The sequence below is a fragment of the Bidens hawaiensis genome, unplaced genomic scaffold, assembly GCF_021521415.1.
Source record: "Bidens hawaiensis isolate Kalapana, Puna unplaced genomic scaffold, B.hawaiensis_p1.1 tig00086862_1, whole genome shotgun sequence".
Lineage (NCBI taxonomy): Eukaryota > Viridiplantae > Streptophyta > Magnoliopsida > Asterales > Asteraceae > Bidens > Bidens hawaiensis.
The window spans coordinates 10395-31369 of record NW_027504244.1 but is presented as its reverse complement, the minus strand read 5'-3'; the positions used below and the strand labels follow the sequence as shown (position 1 = coordinate 31369).

Genomic DNA, 20975 nt, shown 5'->3' with positions numbered 1-20975 from the left:
ATAATGCGATCATCGTGGAGACCTTGACAAGACTCTTCATGCCCTCTTTGCCATGAAATAGAATTCCCACATTCATTTCTCACGTCTTCACATGTATCAACAAAATGGCAAGTCAAAATGTATGATTTCAAATGCTTAATAACGTCATTCAAACCCTTCTTTTTTCAAGCTCATGGTTTAATTTCTTGGGTATTAATTGGTTGAAGCTCTTCACATGACGACACAACTTCTCAACATTCTTTCATCCACCTACGTAAGCATGCATACCTTTGACCAAGTTATTCAATAAACCATATATTTACTCACAACTTCACATATTTTAACACACTTGGTGCACATTATAGTATAATTAACATGGAGGCGCTTAGATTATAAGTGTGCATAAAATTGATCAGTTATACAAATATCCAGGGAACGTAACATGATAGTACTGCTAGTTGTAGGCCTTGTTGGTCACATAAAACTGCTTGTTTTACTGGATTGATTAGTGAATAAAGTGTCATGCCTATTACTTTCAGTTGTAGCTAGGTCTAATTGCTGGTCACGTAAAACTGCTTTGTTTTTACTGGGTTGACTAGAATGAACGTAAATGAACATATTTGAAGAAAAAAATAAGTTGTAAAGACGACTTACATAAAATAATGCTATGAAATTGAAGAAACACTAAGTGACCCCGGGCAGATTATGGATAATCTGGGGGTTGAGTAATGTTTCCCACGAGGGTTAGGTCCGGCAAAGAAGGATGTTCTTCAGATGACCTGTAAAACAGACACCGTGAGCTCGTCACTGAGAAGGGGGGGGGGGGGGTTCCTCCTTGTGACCACCCTCCGGCGTGAGAATCAGACTAGATTGCTCTGAATATAAGTGTATATTGAGAGAAATAGCTAGTGAAGGTAAGATACAAGATGATCATACCGTTCCAAGGTGTTGGAGTATTTATAGCCGAAGGTAAGTTTCCAAGCAGGTGCAGCCAGCTGTATAATATTCCTGTTCTACCAACTATGGGCTACGCACAGTGCCATGCTGGTTGGTGGGTAGGCAGCGGCTGATAGTGACAAGGCCGGCTGTGTACTGTTCCCTTTCCACCAACTGCAGGCTATGTGCGTGCCACGACAAGGGTTGGTGAGTAGGCAGCGGCTAATAGTGACAAACAGTACTAGAGCATGCTCCTCCTCGTACTGTTGTCGGTGAGCTGTCACCCTGTGATTGGTTCATGGGCTGCTTTGGTCAGATCTTGTCTATTTTGTCCATACCTTGGCAGGTATAGTACAAAAGATCTTCCAGAAGCATACGGACTGGCTCATTTGAGCGGGAGTATTCCCGCCTTGCTCGTTCCTTCAGGTGACACTGAATTATTGAGTTAGTGCCTTGTGCGTGTAGCCTTCCTATTAGTGCGGGTAGCCTTCCCTGATGGCTTGTATCCGCAGCTGCGGGGACAGGCGGGGTACTTCACCATTGGGAGGCTTTCCCTGCGGGAACAGCTGGCGTACTGCGCGTAAGGTCTTCATCTCTGAGCATGGTGGGTCCTGCGGAACCAGTTGGTCCTTGCGCAGACGTCCCTCTTCAAGGTGAGTCTTGCGGGTCTAACTGGGCTCTGTTGGGACCTACCTCTTCAGAAATATAATAAAATATATGCATTTACCAACTTAGCTGCCGTATTTTTAAAAGATTATTAGCAAAATAGCAAGGATAGTATTGCTTAGGGACCATTCCTTAGGTGACGATAAGACCATGCGGTTAATTATGACATAAATCCTTATAAGATTCCATGAGAGAAGATATTGTAATTATTATTACAAAACAATGTTTTGTAATGACAGAAATTGTGTTTTAAGTCCTATTTATAAGTTATGTTTTATTCAACTTCTAAGTTAATTATTTAAATGAAAAATGTTTTTTTTCCTGCATAAAATGCATGAATAGATATCAATTATTAGTCACACTTTCTGGCCCTAAAACCGGAATCTTACATAAGTTGTCTTAAGTGTAAGCCAACTACTTTCTTTGTTGACACCAACCCTAAAGTTAGTCTTATGCCCCCCCTAGTTAAGGTCTCATCGTTTTATCAAAGTTTTGTTGTTACATTACAGTGACTCACATTTACACAACTAGATATCTCCGATGCAAAGTTTGTTTATACATGAATGATATTCGAGAAACACACTTTAATGCTCTCAGGCACATACTCCTTTTCACTAAAGGCACTTTAATTAGAATATGTGCTAGCCTATTCGGACGCCAATTAGAGAAATTGTCTGAATATCCACGGACCTGCCCCTTGTTATTATGTGTTCTTGGTTTATATAAAACATGTTATCTTGGTATTCTAAGCGCCATGCCATGTCTCAGTGTTGAAGCAGAATATTGTGCAGTCGCTAACGTTGTTGTGAAGATATGTTGAATATTCAATTTACTTCTTCAGCTTAGTTATCCTTTACATCAATTCGTTCATCTATAGTCTACTATGATAATTAGTGTCGTTTAATCAAACCATTGAACATATTATATTGACGTTCATTTTGTTCTTGAAATTGGAGCTTGGCCATTGCCGCGTATTCATGTTCCATCAAGCTTTCAACATGTTGGCATCTTCGTCAAGGGGTTACAATCATCCATGTTTAGTGATTTTCGCCCTGGTTAAAATCTTTGTCTTCTTTCCGTTCGAACCCCAAATATTAATTAAATATTGTACATTAGGATCTATGCAGTCGATATCAGTGATATATCGGTTATCGGTCCCTTTGTAAAATATCAGTCAAAATATCGGTCAGAATATCGGTTCCGATAATATCGGGGATATTGACCGATATTGGGCCGATATTTGACCGATATATCACCGATATTCCCGATATTATTGTTTTACGTCTTAATTATCAATTCTTAGTGTTCAACATTAGTGTTTTAAGTCTTAATCATATCCTACTTGCTATGATTGTTATTGTTTTATAAGTTGCAAAATGTTAATTTGCTAATGGTAAAAGAGTATACTGAATTATTAGTGTTAAATTTCTATATATATGAATTTTAAATGATATTAAATTACCGATATCCCAACGGTGTCTCACCGCGATAACCAGTATCTCAGATATCGGTACTTGACTGATATTCGATATTTTTTCGCATTAACTGCTTATATTAGGATTAACTCTATATGTATAAACATATAGCACTCAATATTTCGCTAATACCAATCGTTATCCTGTTAACTATAGACTTGGCTACACAAAGAAAGAAAGATGGTGACTTTTAGAGAGAGAGAGAGAAGGTAACTTATTCCAACAGTACAAGACAATGTGACATGGTATCAATAATCTTGAATAACTAATATTAACTTATTAAGATGATAATGAAGAAAAATTGTGAGACACACAGTAAACCAAGTGGATGAGAGCCACCCAATTGCCCCTCACCTTTCCCTTCAATCGGATTAGTTTCCATTTCTCACCTCATATTACTCATCTCCTTCATCCACATTTCTTGATTTTTTATTTTTATTTTTTATTTTTCTAGATTTTTTGGGTACACACTCTTGTCTAATTTCTATCACCTTTATCCATATGTCTTTGTCTTTTATTTCCAATAATAATAATTTCATATTTGTTGCTTATCTTTATTTGTTATCTAACTCACTCCAACCAAAAACACCCAACTCCCCTAAAGGTTAGTGTTCAATCTTAGTTCTATTATTTCTTCATTGGGTATGCTTAAGTTCTATTTTTAGTTGTATATAAAAGGTTTGAGTCTTGTATTTCTTACGTGACATCAAGTTTTTGTTACTAGGGTAATTAAGAAAAATGGCCGAGGTCACGAATGTCACCGAGTATCAGGCTATTGCCAAGGAGAAGTTGCCAAAGATGGTGTACGATTACTATGCGTCCGGTGCTGAGGATCAGTGGACTCTCGAAGAGAACCGAAATGCTTTTTCAAGAATATTGTAAGCTCGGTTTATATTATATTTACATGCACGCATACATACACATAGTAGAATTTAAAGTGGTTGTTTTTATTGGTGAAACAGGTTTAGGCCGCGGATTCTTATTGATGTGAGCAAGATAGACATGACTACCACGATTTTGGGATTCAAGTTGTCGATGCCGATTATGATTGCTCCAACAGCCATGCAGAAGATGGCTCACCCTGATGGTAATTAATAAACATATGTTCGGTGTTTTTAATGTTTTCAAATTCAATGAACCATGTTATTAGAACATGGGGGTTTACGTAGTTTTTGGTTTCGTATTAATATTGTTTCTTTGTGTTTGAATGAAGGTGAATATGCAACAGCAAGAGCTGCATCTGCTGCTGGAACTATTATGGTTCGTATGTTTATAGTTTTATATGGTAGTGGCAAGAAGTGGTCCTAGTTTTGTTTATATTATTAAATCAAAGTAAACTAAGACCATTGGCATTGACAATTTAACCGGTAACATAAGAAACTTTCACTTTCATAATCATCATAAATTCATCATCGGTTTGCATTTTTTTTCCACTTGAAATATTTTGCGCATGAGGAAAATACGTTTGCCTATTTTCACTTGAAATATTTATGAGTGTAAATTTATGATGATTATGATTGGCTTTTGATAACTGAAGGGAAAGTTATATTTATTAAGTTTAAATTGTTACTATTAGTTATTATTGGCAAATAAATATAGCTTGGGGTATTAAAATCTAATTTGAGTATTTTTAATTGTTCTTACTATTTAAATAGAAATTAAACTTTCTTTTAATTGATTCTATATTTTTAAATTTTGAAAATTTAATATTCATTGTATAAAGTAATTTCTTTTATAAACAGGCTCAAATAATTTAAAAAATCAAAAAATATACTCGTAATACAAGTTTACAACCTATGACATAGTGGTCTAATGATATGGTGCCTATCCATCTAAAAGTGTGGCCGTAGGTTGAAATAAGTGTCAGATTCGAAGGATTTTAGTTGAAAACAACTATTGTTATTAAAAGCTAGATTTTCAAAACCCATACGTTGAAACCCGGGCGTTGGTAAAACCTGAACGTTACGACGATGAGTCGACACGAGTTTGGTCAGTACCGGCTGCGCTCGTATAAAAAAACAAAATTTTTAAGATGATGTTTAGTTGGTTGGCAAACCCAGGAGGTGGTAAACCAAAGCGTTGTCGGTCCCGAGCATTGAGGCGGTAACTTAACACGAACTTGGTCGGTTTTTGATTACGTACCTTACGGTACCGGAATTAAAAACGAAAAAAAATAAAAAAATTGAGGTGGACCAACGGCAAATTTTTTATTTTTTTGGGGGGGGGGGGGGGTCGGTCGGTAGCGTTGTCGGTCATGGGCTTTAAATAAAGCCGCGAGTATGCGCAAACTCGGCCTGTTTCTTCCAGATTTGTTATGGTACCGGAACTAAAAAAAATTGACGTTTGATCAGTTTACATTACGTTTATTGTGGTAACTAAACTAAAAAAGTACAAAATTCACCGACCAATACGGTGCCGCCAAGTGACCCATTAAATAAAGCCACGAGTCTGCGCAACTCGGCCGGTTTCTTTCAGATTTGTTATGGTACCGAAACTAAAAAAATTAATGCTTGATCAGTTTCTATTACGTTTATTGTGGTAACTAAACTAAAAAAAATACAAAATTCACGGACTAATCGGTGCCGCCAAGTGGCCCGATAAGCCACTTGCGGCACCAAACTTTGAAATTATATATAGTTATAATAAGCTGATTTTGGATAAGATTTAAATATTTAATAATATGCTAAGTTGACTGGGCATTTTGGATCGGGCATAACCCGTTCTACAACTTGGTTTGGGCCTGCTTTTGATCAAATAATAAGACGGACATAATATTATTGGGCTCAAGACACATAAAGGCAAGGCTTGGGCCTCGCTGGACCATTTAGGCTACTCTATTTTAAGTTTTACAACTGGGAAGCATACGTGCATGTGCTAATTCTTTGTCCACTTTTTAGACTTTGTCTTCATGGGCAACATCAAGTGTTGAGGAGGTTGCTTCAACTGGACCTGGAATCCGTTTCTTCCAGCTTTATGTGAGTATAAGTATAACTACTATTTCTAGCACAAAAATCAAATAACCGAAAAAATCGAATCAAAATTACTAACAGATTAATAAACTCGTGGTTCAGTTATGATCATTTTGATAATCGACTTTTATGGTTCGGTTTTGAAAAATGACATTAAAACCAAAATTTATATTTTTAACTTTTTTATAAACAATATATGTAGAAAAGGTTTTGTATAATTTTTATAAATGGCATAGTGATTTTCCCTTATTTTTTTTTATAAATTAAAAAGATTTACTAATATTTTATGTCACGATATAATATTCGATTTATTAACCGAACCATCTTTTCTAATAACTGAAATAATGTAGCCGTTTTTAACTGAAATAGATCGGTTAGTTAAGTCTATACATATTCGGTTTTATCCCATAAACAAACCAACCAACTCGGTTTATGCTCACCCTAAATTTTCACCATTTTTTTAGGTCCTAGTATACAACTTAACTTGGTTGATCCTGATATCAGGTCTACAGGGACAGGAATGTGGTTGCACAACTTGTGCGAAGAGCCGAAAGAGCTGGTTTCAAGGCTATTGCTCTTACTGTTGATACACCTAGGCTCGGGCGCCGTGAAGCTGACATCAAAAACAGGTTCACATTACCACCATTCTTGGCTTTGAAGAACTTTGAGGGTTTGGACCTTGGCAAGATGGATGAAGTAAGTCCAAACTACATATTATGAGACTCTTATATGTTAATCATGTTTCATTCATAATTTGTTACTTTTCAATGCAGGCTAATGATTCTGGGTTAGCTTCTTATGTTGCTGGTCAGATCGACCGCACCTTGAGCTGGAAGGTATATTTTTACGAACGTTTTATTCTTGATCTCACTAGGATGTCCACCAGCCAAGCTGAGCCTGAGATTGCCTAGCTAGGCTTGAGCTCAACTCGTTTAACTTATAAGATCTCAAGCTTGACTAGCGAGTAATTTATGAACCTCAGCTTGATTATTTGTTAATTAGTTTTTTTATAAATAAATATAATTATACGAGTAACTTTTATGTATAACATAATACATATATCCTTTAGTAACAATTTAATATACATAATAAAAACAATTTAATATATATAAGAATAAGTATTATGTAAATGTGTGTTAATGTATACTCCGTATTTATTAACACACATATTAATTCACTTGAGCTTGAGTTTGATAAGTGAAGCATGTACTTAGACTCAATTAGTAAACGAGCTTATTTTTAGGCTTGAGCTCGGGCTTGTTTAAGCTCAGCTAGATATGAGCTTTTAGTGAGCCGATCTCGAGTGGTATACGCGTGACTTGTCTCGTTTACACCCCTAACGCCTTAAGTTAGTAACTTTTGTAGCTCGTGTGTGCTTGCAGGATGTGAAGTGGCTACAAACCATTACCTCAATGCCAATCCTCGTTAAGGGTGTGATCACTGCTGAGGACAGTAAGAACAATCATAACCCATGTAATTCTGTTTTATATGATATTTCGTTAAACTAATGCTTAGAATGCTGATCAATGTACAGCAAGGCTTGCTATTCAAGCTGGAGCAGCGGGTATTATTGTCTCGAACCATGGAGCCCGCCAGCTGGATTACGTTCCGGCTACGATCAGTGCTTTGGAAGAGGTCGTGAAAGCCGCACAAGGCCGTGTACCGGTGTTCCTGGACGGTGGTGTTCGCCGTGGAACTGATGTTTTCAAGGCGCTTGCTCTTGGAGCTTCTGGCATATTTGTAAGTAACTAAACATATCAAGTATTGTTTTGGCCCTCAAGTAAGCAACTTTAGTCAAATGATATGTCAAAGTGAATATATCTAAAAACTTCTAAATCATCTTGCAATCTTTAGTCTCTAACGATATTGTGCAATTTTCAGATCGGGCGACCTGTGGTGTTTTCACTGGCGGCTGAAGGTGAAGCTGGAGTGAGAAAAGTACTCCAGATGTTACGTGATGAATTCGAGCTAACCATGGCACTAAGCGGTTGCACCTCACTCAGAGAGATTACTCGTGACCACATTGTGACCGAGTGGGACAAGCCCCGAGCTCTCCCTGGACCACGTTTATGAGCAAAAACATGATACCGTTGCAAATAACTCGTCTTTTAATGGCAAAATATAAGGTATAGTCCTTGTGTTACGGTTGCAAAACTCATAGTGTTTCCTTGTATAATGTTCGTTTCTGAACCAAATGCTAAGCTGTATGGATGTATAATTCTTAAATATTGTCCATTGCTTTATTTACATATATATGGTTAATTAGATACGTTCTATAGGTATCTAAAAGGTGTCATAAGTGAAGTTACACAAACTTATTCAAAACGCAAGAAATATGGGGATAGCCATTTAGGGTGTCTGCATATGGTAATTGAGAACCTTTCTTAGCCCTGCAAATGTAAATAGGGAGAACCTTTCACCACCCTACTACACGTTAGATGAACTTTATCTAGTCACGCTTAAATCTGAGCGTGACTTGCATTTTATAGCAAGAACCTGGAAAGTTTGCCAATAAGGATTTTGGTAATCTAAATTAGGAGTTTATATGGTTTTTAGACTTGGTTGTCAATCGGTTAGATTCAGAAGCTAGTTAGATGATAGAGCATACCAAATATGTAGTGGAAATGTGTTCGCCATGAAATGGGAACTATGTCATTCAAAGACAAACATTATAACTAGATCTGAGTTGAAACTTGAGGTTATAGTCTTAGAGACAATAAGCAAAGTTAACTTATGAGTTAACTAAAAAACAAATCATGACAACCTTTCTCGTTGTAAGTTATCTTAATTGACTCAACAGTGTCAAAAACATGTTATGGAACCGATAACATGAGGGTTGATAAGAGATAAAGTCGTGTTTTTGTTATTGAAATTAAAGGCGGTTATTTTATTAAAAGAAAACGACAAGCAAGAAACTAACCGGAAAAAAATTGCAATTACAAATACATTAGAGGGAATTGTAACCACTTGATGCAATTCTGATTAATTTGTTTCCTCCTATTAACAATCCACAAGAAAGAGTAAAAGATAATGTCTTCAAAAAGCATATTCAGTGTTAGGCCTAAACAAAGTCTCACTCATAAACCACCATATCATCGACCAAGTAGTAAACAACACCTTTCTTTTGACTCTTCCTATGAACCCCATCCAACCCATATTAGCTGGAAGGTTTCTTAGAAACTGGAGACAAGATATTTCATCTAGAATCAACCGAAATCTATAGCATATCCGAACCACTTCATGATCACCAAGTAAATGCTCCATAGTCTCCAAATGGATAAATGCTCCATATATAGTCTCCATACATCTTTATTCAAGATTAACTTGAGTAGGTAACCGATACATTGATATCGTACACCCTAGTTTTTCATGCCTGAGCGTGCGACTTTAAATGCAACCGGAATAGTAGGAAAAAACTTAACAGTTGGATTTAAAGTATGATTTCATATTATAGGCAATACCCAAATAGTTTAATTACAAAACAAGATTTAACATCTTGAAAATACATCATGTTTCTTCAAAAACTCGTACAAGGGTTTATTTAAATATCGAGGGTCATGATATGTAGAAGTCTATGTCCATTCAATATATGTCCATTTATTCTTGAGCTTTATGACTCCATCATTCTAACCTTCTATACAATCACCTAAAAAATGCTTTTAAAAGAATGCGTCAGCATAAGTGTTGATGAATACTTATAATGATCATGATTGTTGGTGAATACAAATAATCGACACATTTTCATAATAGTATTTCATATCATATAATAATCAAAAACCTCTTGATCTTTATATGAAAAGTTTACAGATTGAGTAGACATATAATATGTATATACATATATCGAACCGAAAACCCTGAATAGACGCAACTCTCTTATAGTCATATGACATGTCCTGTTATATGTCATTGCATTCTATGATTCTAACCACAATAGCTCTCCTTCACCAAACTCTCTTAACTAAAAGTCCATGTTAAAAAGAAAGATAGCCTCTTCTTGAATGAAAGTATATCTTCAATGCCACCAATGAAACAAATGGGTAACACTATAAGCATTTGTTACACTCCGATCCCCTATGAATAATAAACATATGATTTAAGTTTATAATTACTATTATAATTATACAGTTAAATATAAAATTACAAATAACAACAACATGAACGTCTTTATCTTTCTCTATGAATGTCATCATTTGCCGACAGTAACCATCCAATAATATTAATGTGACGTTCTTAACCCTGTAGTGTGAGTGATCATAGATTCTTTACCAACTCTAGTGGTTTTATTCTCCACCTAGCTCATAAACGGTTGTAACATATCCAATATCGTAACAATAAACATGCTATCAAGTTGTTTATTGTAGTAAACGTGTGTATCTAACATATTTATACTTTCATTATATACATATATTCAAATTCCAAAATTAAGCATAGGTTGGATACTATCAAGCATAGACGGGTGCCCGCGCGATGCAGCCGGTGTTTGAACTTGTTAATCACGTACAAATATAAGTGTTTATGGTTCGGTTAAAACCTTGAAATCGTTTAAATCGGTCATTGGTTTGACTTCTTTTTTTCTTTTTCTTTTTTACTTTCGGTTTGTTGGTTGGTTTCAAAATTTTCAAAACGTAGTGAACGGTTGGTTCGCGGTTTATATCGGCAGCCTGCCATATGAAACCAGAAAAGACTGTAAATTAACCTAATTGCAATATGATTCATTTTGTAATCTTTGTTGTTTTTATTTCGCGTCCTAGATCTTCCATTAATATTTACCATTTATGTGGCTAAAATTGTCATTTTTTTATTTATGATCATCTCAAGTATCATATTATGTTGGTTTTTAGTTAAAATTGATGATACATTTAAATTATTAATTATAATAACTCAATTTATTATTAAAGTTTAAACTGTGAAACTAAACTGCAACCAGGCCGTTAGTAACGATTCGGTTTCAACTTTCAATGATTGAGTTTGGTTTTGGACGACAAAAAATCAGTATTAATGGTTGGACTCACAAGTTTAACTTAAAAACCATCAAAACCAACACTGAACACCCCTACGTAACATATGAATTTATTTAAATTGAAAAAAAAATTACAACAATATCATATCCATATTAAAGATAATAAAATACCCATTTTTATGTTGCAATTTATTTATAAAAATATTAACATATGAAAAGGCTATAGTCGTTTAAAAATCATGGGTGAGAAGTTGGTTTACAAGTTAAATTAAAAACATAATATGGTTAAAGATGAGGGGCCAAACTTGTAAGTTGAATGGATTGTGTTTAAAATACATGTTTACTCTTACTAACACATGTACCTCATGCTTTAAGTGTTGTAAATACTTAAAAATAAGTGTCTTAATTTGCCCTTGTTTGGTGTATTATATATAGTATAGATAAATACAAATATAAATGGGTTATCTTTGTTGAATTACAAAAACAACATTGCTAGAAAACATATTGAATGCACTATTCAAAAACTTCAAAGACATATATAGTATACTAAATTTGAGAACCTTCGTTGCATATATATAGATAAAAGTTTTATAAGAAACGTAGGAAGATGGAAAACGATATGGTGCTCATACGTTTGTATGGCATTTACATCAATTTGAAGTGAATTTAATAATTAAATATATATAATACATATTTTGAATTTAATGATTAAAACACCTTTACAAATTATATTGTTAGGCCATGAGCAGCGCTGTCAGAGAGCTCGATGATCATCATGAACCCTGCAAGAGTTATAAAAATAGGTCTAAAAAATTTAACATAATTAATTAATTTGTTAATTATTTATTAAAGAAAGTACAGATAAGTTTGAATAGGTTAGTTTTGATATTGGGCGTGGTTTCACACTTTTATTTAATGAAGTTTAACCCAAAATTTAGCCACTTTTAATAAAAAAATTTGAAAGATAAGTGTAAAAAGGACTCAAGCCTGAGCGCTGCAGCTTTCATACTCACGTCTTACCACTACACCAAGTAGATTTTATATATGTCTTTACTAGTTTGAGGCCCGTGTATTACACGAGTAATTGCTGAAAATTTTAAACTTTGATTATTAAATGAAATACAGTCAACAAATTGATCATATATTGTTAATACAATTACAATTAAATTAAAATTACAGAAATTACATAACTAATATTACACATATATGTTACAAATAGGTAAAAACTTCCTTTTACACTACATTTGTGATTGTATTAGCAAGTATACATTTTTTTTTTATCAAAAATCAAAATATTTAGTTTATGTTTGCTTGTAACTATTAATAAAGTAACATATAGTTCTGCTTATAACTCTTGATATAACAATATATAGTTGTCCGTATAACAAAAAAAGGTCCTCCAAGTACTTACAACTCTAGATAAATGATAATATATATTCATGATACTAATAAAAAAAATATTGATACACATAAAATGGGGAAGGTTCTTGTACATTTTGATCTTAACATGAGTACGTAGGAAATAATGCCAATTTATTTAAAAATACGAACGTAAGAAACAATACCAACTACAATACCAATCTACATAAACAATAACTTATAATAACAAAGAAAAGAACCTAAAAACTACAACAAAAGAATCAAAATCAAGAACAAAATAATAACAGCATATACCAGCAAATACTTATAACAGCAAAAGAAAGCATCTAACAATAACAACAAAATATAAATAAACAAATACTTATAACGTCTCATAATCGAAAATTAGCAAATACGAACAAAAAATAGCAGCAAACACCTATAAAAATAAACCTAATCATAACAACAAATTGGTTCTCACCGTTTTCATGTTAAGAATAAAATGTATTTGATCCTGTTTCCACATAAAATATCATAGTTTTTAATCAATTAATATGGTGTCATTTGAGAACATCTGCTCATGTTTATATAAAAACATGATTATCCCAAAAACAATATACGTGAACTTTGATGATATAATCATCCTTAGTATCTTTACAATTTGAAATTGATTGATTATGATAAATTTATTGTTGTTATTAATATTCTGTGTATTACAAATTTTTAATTAACTTTATATTTTACAATTAAAAATTGTATAATCAACCAACATAACAACCAAAAATTTAAATATAACAAAATGATTTGTTTATTTCATATGAATGTAATTGCCAGGAAAATGAAAAATACATGTTTTTTAATTGCCAAAAACCATATACCTGAACTTTGATGATATAATTATCCTTAATATCTTTACAATTTTGATCATGATAAATTTATTGTCATTAATATTCTGTTTATAACAAATTTTTAATTGAGTTTATATTTTACAATTAAAAATTGTATAATCAAGCAACATAACAACCGAAAACTTAAATATAACAAAATGATTTGTTTATTTTATATGAATGTAATTGCCAGGAAAATAAAAAATACATACTAATATTAAAACCATGTTCAAATAATAGTGATTATTCTGAGTTAGAAGAATATTAGAAGTATTAGAAGATTTAAAGTTGCATAAAGTGAAGGTAGTGATTCTTACTTATAATCGTTGAAAGTAGGGCCGCCACTTTTACCTATAACATGAAACCCAACCCAAGAAAAACCCGTGCCTGAACCAATCTAACCCGACCCGAGAAACTCGAACCCAATAAAATACTAACCAGAACATGAACCGAAGTAATTCGGGTTGCTTATTGGGTCCGAATTCTAGGTTTCGGGTTAACTCGAAAATTTTTAGTTTTAAAATCATATGTATTTTTAGGTATCAAAGGCTAAGCCTTAGCCACTGACGTTATCAGGATTTAGTCAAAGTCGATTGTTTCCACATATTATGAATCGAATGTTTATTGTTTATTATTTTGAATATAAACCATAATAAGCACTTTAATTAACACTAATCGTCTCTTGTCAATACATATGGAGATTACTTATTATATGTAGTAATGAATTTAGTTGGAATAAACCTAATTTTAATGCCATATATTGAAATGACTTAAAAGATATGAACCATATATGAAAATTGGTTGGAAAAAAAAGATGAAGAAGGCTATGGTATTGATAAGTAGCAAAAATGGTAGTTTTTTATTATAATAGATAGATAACACATACCCGAAAAATAAGTTAAGCAGATTAAAATTAATTTTAGATATTGATTAAAATTAAGTGATGACATTTATAATTTAAAATCACTTAAAAAAAAGTATATTGAACGTCACTTAAAAGGATAGAAGGTTTGAATAACAAATAAAGTGGGTGGGTAATGACCCATGTAGTATCCATATTTAAAAAAATAGGTTAAAAAGTATGAGAATGGATGAGAGTGTGACAAGTGGCATATAGTAGTAGTTATTTATTAGAATAGTAAGATGTTTTATAAATATATGTAATATATGCTTTATTGAAAAGATATACATATGAGCCTCTTGAGATTGTGAGCCTTACACGGTGGTCTACCTTGCACATGCTTTGGGTTAGGCTTGATCATGAAGTATACTCTAACCGCTCTTAAATTCACATCCGCATCACTCATTTTCTCTCTTTCACTCCACAAGTCCAAATCACCCTAAAGAAATTATTTAACTTTCTTAACGCCCACCTCACCCACTTTCTTTAATAATAATATTAGACATTTAATTTAAAAAACAATGATAAATAATAATATTAATATTTCATTAATCTCTTACGTTAAGTAAAAGTTGATAATAAAATAAAATAAACACATAAAAAGACTTAAAATTTAAAGGAAATACAAATAAAATGCAACAGTGAATAGTATACATTTAATTTAAATTAAAACAAATGGTAAGATAAAAAGAATACAATTGTTTAACCTCCATCATCTCTCGTTAACCCCTTAAACCCATTTGCATTTTTAATGCCTTTTAACATCGTGGAGGAGTGGTCTAAAGTCCACTAACAATGTCCACATCAACTTAAAGTTTTGCAACGTGAAAGCACACCGAACAGCCAGTAACTTTAGCAGTTGAAAAAGTAAAGTAACTCAAGTTCTTAACAAATTTAGATATGAAGAATCAATTTGAATAAATATATCGGCTTAAGAAAGATAAGGAAATTTTACATGATTTGTAACAAACTAACAAATACCAATTAATTAAATAAGATACCAAACTTACAAAAGATGAAAAAAAAAAAAAAACATGAGACGTGGCCAATTTAGGAATTAGAATGCCTCGTGTCTAGAATTCGAAGGAATCATCGTTTCTTTAAATAGAAATATGAGTGAACGAATAATAGACACTTCCATCATAGAAATAAACAATAACAATCAATAACTCTATATCTATCTATATCAATCTATAATAATATATATAAACGAAAACATAAAAATTCTACGTGTCGCGATGTGGTCGCTCTTCCCTTTTTTGGAGTCACCAGATTTGCTTAATTTTCAAATGGAGGCTTCTCATGCATTTGACCCGAATTCATGGTATGGGTCTTACCAAACCCAGATATACCTTAAACGAGTTATAACATCTAATTAAATTAAAAATTATTCTCACCAAATTATTGATGTAAAAATCTAATAAAATATGATATACTAAAAATTAATATCTTATTTGTGTTAATATATATATATATATATATATATATATTATTTAAATTAAAAAACCAATTTTATAGTAAAAAAAATAAATGGGTCTTGAGTCTCATCAAACCATAAGTATATTATTAACTTTCATAAATATTATTTATAATTAAAAAACCAATTTTATAGTAAAAAAATAAAACGGGTCTTGGGTCTCATCAAGACCATATAACTTTTAAACCGGGTTATAACATCTCATTTGTTTGTGAAACAACTTATCATCAAACCATAAGTATATTATTAACTTTCATACAATAAAAAAAATATAAATTCAAAAAATAAATAAATATTATAACAAACAATATAAAACAACCCCCTTAATACGGGGGATAAAAACTAGTAATATATATAAACGAAAACATAAATATCCTATGTGTTGTGATGTAGTCGCTCCCCCTTTTTTGAAGTCACCAGATTTGCTTGATTTTTAAATGGAGGCTTCTCATGCATTTGACCCGAATTCACGGGTATGAGTCTTACCAAACCCAGATATTCCTTAAAAGGGTTATAACATCTCATTAAATTAAAAATTATTCTCACCAAATTATTGATGTGAAAATCCTATAAAATAGGATATACTAAAAATTATTATATGATTTTTTTTTAAAAAAAATATTATTTATAATTAAGAAACAATTTTATAGTAAAAAAAACTAAGCGGGCCTTGGGTCTCACCAAACCAAGATAACTTTTAAACCGGGTTATAACATCTTAGTTATTTGTGAAACCCTTTTATCATATATTGCATTTCCTTACAATAAATAAAATTAAACTCTAAAAAAATATATAAATATTAAAAACGAATAATGTAAAACAGTCCCCGTAATACGATGGATAAAAACTAGTATTTCATATTTATTCTAATCACCGGCTTTACTCTTTCAACTTGGTTGTACGTTGATTTCACAAAGAAATTGATGTCATCTGTTCGATAACTAGAGGTTTCATAGTATTAGAAGATATATATTTTTTATTCATCGTTATATCTATAGAAATCGGTGTCACCCGTTCAGTTTTAGAGGTTTCGAATCTAAAAACGTTGGTAATTTCGTACTTCGAGTCATAAGTCGGTGAACTTGAGGGGTCAATATTAATAAGTAGTTCATATTTGGTTATGTTTTTAATTAAAATATGTTTCCTAATTGATTTGTAATTATAATCGGTATGTTTTGTTTTTGGAGTCACCAGATTTGCTTGATTTTTAAATGGAGGCTTCTCATGCATTTGACCCAAATTCACGGGCATGGGTCTTATCAAACCTATATATTTCTTAAACGTGTTATAAATCTCATTAAATTAAAAAATAATCTCACCATATATTTGATTTTAAAAATCCTATAAATAAAAATGTTGGTAATTTCGTACTTCGAGTTATAAGTTGGTGAACTTGAGGGATCAATATTAACAAGTAGTTCATAGTTGGTTATGTTTTTAATTAAAATATGTTTCCTAATTGATTTGTAATTATAATAGGTATGTTTTGGCTAGCAAGTTAAACCGAGATAAAGTTAGAAATTATAGAACACATAAAATGCAACCGAGTTAAGGTTTATCAAGAAAAACACGAGTTATGTGTAATAGGATATTTTGAATTAAATTTCCTCTATAATATATTAAGAGTTATTCAATATTTACTTCGTATGTGTTTACGATTTGGTGAGTCAAGTCGTCCTTGACACACATGACACATATTTCATTTATTCACATTCCTACTTTATAAAAACAAAACTAGTAATCGTACCCGCGCGTTGCGGCGAGCCAAGTTGATGCCATTTTAACGGTTTATTAGACACGTCCCTTGTTCTCGGTGTCGTACATACGCGTTTGAAGAAAACGTGACGTCTCGTTTAAAGGCTGGTAAAGGTTGCCAATCCAATGATGCATCCAGCCCTCAACTTTGAATACAACCATTATTTATGAAATCATCAACCTTACACCAAAAGCTTTAAACATCATCCCAAATATACAAATTACAAATTATATAAAAGATATGAATACCAATAGTTATGGGGTTGCGACGGATCAAATCATAGTTAACAAAGATATATAGTTAAATGCCATAATCTAAATTTTGACCAAGAGCCAATATTAATCAGTGAATCAATTTTTTCAATATGATTATCAGTTTACTTTAATAATCAGTTAACAACAAAGATATATAATCGTTTAATAAAATTTGTTCAATGGAATTTCCAGCTTCGTTTATAATTCGAAGTTTTTTAACACATAGAAATAATTAATTTACCCCTAAACATGTGATCAACGCTAAAACTATAAGGGTAAATTAGGTGACTGAATCACCAGATTATCATACAGTTATCAGAATTAACCCCAAACTTCAGGTTACTCCCAATACTAATGTTGACTATGTAAATGTTAAATATAGCCAAATGATCAAACATGCCAAAACCACTACCAGAATGTAACCTTATCTTTTTATTATTATCCTATTTATATGACCTTGCCTCTATTCCACCACCTGTACCACAACAATAGTCACAACTACAACCACAAAGGTAATCAGTTTAAAAATGAAGTTAAAATCCATATTCACAACTACACATAAAAAGAAAGTACCTTTAAATGCCAAGTTGGATGCTTAAATATCATAACTTCAACATGCAGAGTAAATGTATAAACACCTGACATAAGTATATAACAGTTAAGTATGTAACAAATGGTATAAAATGACTAAAATATCACAGATTAATATGTATAGTTCGCTTGACTCAAGTCAAAGTATACAACGAAGGCTTGTGTCCTTTGAACAAAAAATGGTCTAGCTGACTAAATTATCCCTAAAGCATATGTTTTTAGTCAAACTGAAAGTACACAACGTACAGGCCGAGGCTGACTCGTGTTTCATTTAACTAAAAATAGTCAAAAATGACTAAATTACCCTTTATTTGTATATTGTTGAACACGCTCGATTGGGGGCAGACGACTCTGAAGTCTGAATCGATTTCATCTTCAATTCCTTTTTCCCCCCGTCATTTCTCTCTGTGAAGTAAACCGACATCTGGTAGCACAACTGATTTAGGGTTTCAGGATTTGACTTACGTGAGTGCGGGAAATCATACGATCTTTAGTAGAATCTAAATCGATTCAGGTTTCAAAATTGCTATTACCTATGTGACAGTCTGATGAAAATCTAGTGGCTTCGTCAACAATTACATAGTATCCACATGTTTTCTATAGCGTGTACAGTGAAAGAAACAGAACGCAAAACATATATGTATAGGTGTATGTATATGTGTGCATTGGAATTTAGTACACAAAGCATTATCACTTGTAAAAAAAATGAATAGTGACACATGTGAGAGCACCGACTTTTGCATTTTAAATATATATATATAATTTCACTCACCCCTTGGAGCTTCTAGATGTTTCGTTGCATACATACCTTAGGTAAACCCCACATAATTATGGACAAACTCAAAAGGAATGCCTACCTTTAATATCATCAACACATTTGTTATAGAGTACAACTCTAAATGGAAGTGTTTAAATTAGAGTAATCCATAATTAGTGTCATCTGAAAATTCCTTACATCAACAAGTAAATATGTGATCTCACTTGGTTTATTCCAACGATATATAACACCGGCCTTAATTAAATAGAAATATGACTTATATGATGAGCCAACAAGTAATAATTGAATTGAGTACGCAATATAGATATCCTACGGCTCATATTTGAAGCTTAGATGCCATAATTAAATAGAAATATGACTTATATGATGAGTAGCCTCTAATATGCTAAATATTGATTTTGAAGATCAAGTGAGCACATTCGCTAGATTTCATTTCTGATATGCCCCACCTCCTAAATCCTAACTTAAAAGCAAGTCTACACTATCAATTCTTTATTCTATCTCAAAACTATTTTTTTAACAAAGTCATACACCCTTTAAGTTTAAACTTTAAACCTTATCACTTGGGATTAACATTTTCCCACATGCTTAATTTGATAGCGTTATACTACAAGCACTTCGATCCCAAAACCAATTGATTTTGAAGTTAGGCATGTTTTTCGATGGAATCAATATCTAAGACTAAAATAAGTAAAAAGCAAACACTACCACCACCCTCCCTTCAAACTTTATTGTTTTACTTTCTAATACTCCACTTAGTAAAAGAAATCATTTTCTATATATGAGTAAACATGTTACATCAAAATACGGATATATGGTCATGAAATATTAAACTCTATTCATGTGTTTTTTTTAAGTATTGAGTATAGTCTTCTTTAATACCGGCAAAAGCTACAAGGCATGTCAACTTATTTCGTGCATCAACTTTAGATTCGCGAGATATAGAAGACGTATTATATAGATATGAAATTATAAAGATGCAAACATTTAAGTGTCTTAACTTATGATGAAATATATGGTATATAATGCTTGATAGTTCCCATTTCAAAGTTATGTTTTGTAGTTTTCATATTTTAACATTGTATCGTTTTATAGTTCTCATATCCTAGCTTCAACATTATATCAAACCTATCGTCAACATTATATTGCTTTCTTCCAACTTCCATGTTTAACCATTATTATATTATGTAAAAGTAAAATTTCTATATCCACATTGTTGCGATATTTTAAGCACAAACAATATAACTTTTTTTTAATGTATTTCAATAAAAAAATATACGCGAGTCAAAGTTAATACACGAGTGTGGTGTCCATAATGTGATGCATGCAGTGGCGGACCCAGGATTTTTTGACAACGAGGTCCTATTTTTTTCGGTGTTCAAACTTTTCGGGTCGGGTCGGGTCAGGTCGGGTCGAGACGAGAAACATAATAAAAAACAATATCATAATAAAACACACATAATATACGACATCATTCAAAACGATAAAAAAACATTACAAATTCTTAAAGTTGTTTCAAAACGAGGTCTCAAACTTTCTTTTTAATGATTCTTGCATAATTAGCCCTAAATTACAAGTTTTTAAGAAAACCAAGTCACAATCTAACAACAATATACAACATACAATAACCAATATGAGTATAATTATATAAAAACTCAATCAACTAATTAGCCCTAAAATTACCTTTAGTATGAGACAAAATCGAAGGAAACAAAGACATATAAGACCAGAGAGGGGCGAACTGTGGCTGGAGAGAGGCGGAGGTTGGCGGAGATGGGCGGTGGCCAGAATATCTGAGAGGGTCGTGAGTTAGGGTTGAGCAGTGGGTTTGAGGTGTGTGGTGGAATATGCTAATTCTTAATTTTGTTATGTCGCTGTATGTTTTTGAATGTCTGATAAAGTTGGGATAAGTTAACACCCAAATGCCAAAAGTCCAAAACTAATATTGAGTTTATCAAAAAAAAAAAGCGAAAAACATAAAAAACGA

General features: G+C 32.4%; 1 protein-coding gene and 1 long non-coding RNA gene across 2 annotated transcripts; one reads left to right on the top strand and one right to left on the bottom strand.

Moving 5' to 3' along the window:
• The first annotated feature begins 3470 nt into the window (after positions 1-3470).
• On the top strand, positions 3471-8196 carry LOC143607801 (glycolate oxidase 1-like). Its single transcript, XM_077083110.1, has 10 exons — positions 3471-3660; positions 3781-3934; positions 4019-4143; positions 4270-4316; positions 5954-6031; positions 6530-6721; positions 6799-6861; positions 7408-7477; positions 7560-7765; positions 7907-8196. Exons 2-10 carry the CDS (start codon positions 3795-3797, stop codon positions 8096-8098), a joined length of 1113 nt encoding a protein of 370 aa, XP_076939225.1. The 5' UTR covers positions 3471-3660; positions 3781-3794; the 3' UTR covers positions 8099-8196.
• Positions 8197-17889: 9693 nt separating this feature from the next.
• Positions 17890-18349, bottom strand: LOC143607800 (uncharacterized). The gene is made up of 2 exons (XR_013149057.1): positions 18193-18349; positions 17890-18117 (listed from the first exon to the last, which is right to left on the bottom strand). It is a non-coding gene; the product is annotated as an uncharacterized LOC143607800 (long non-coding RNA).
• Positions 18350-20975: the final 2626 nt, after the last annotated feature.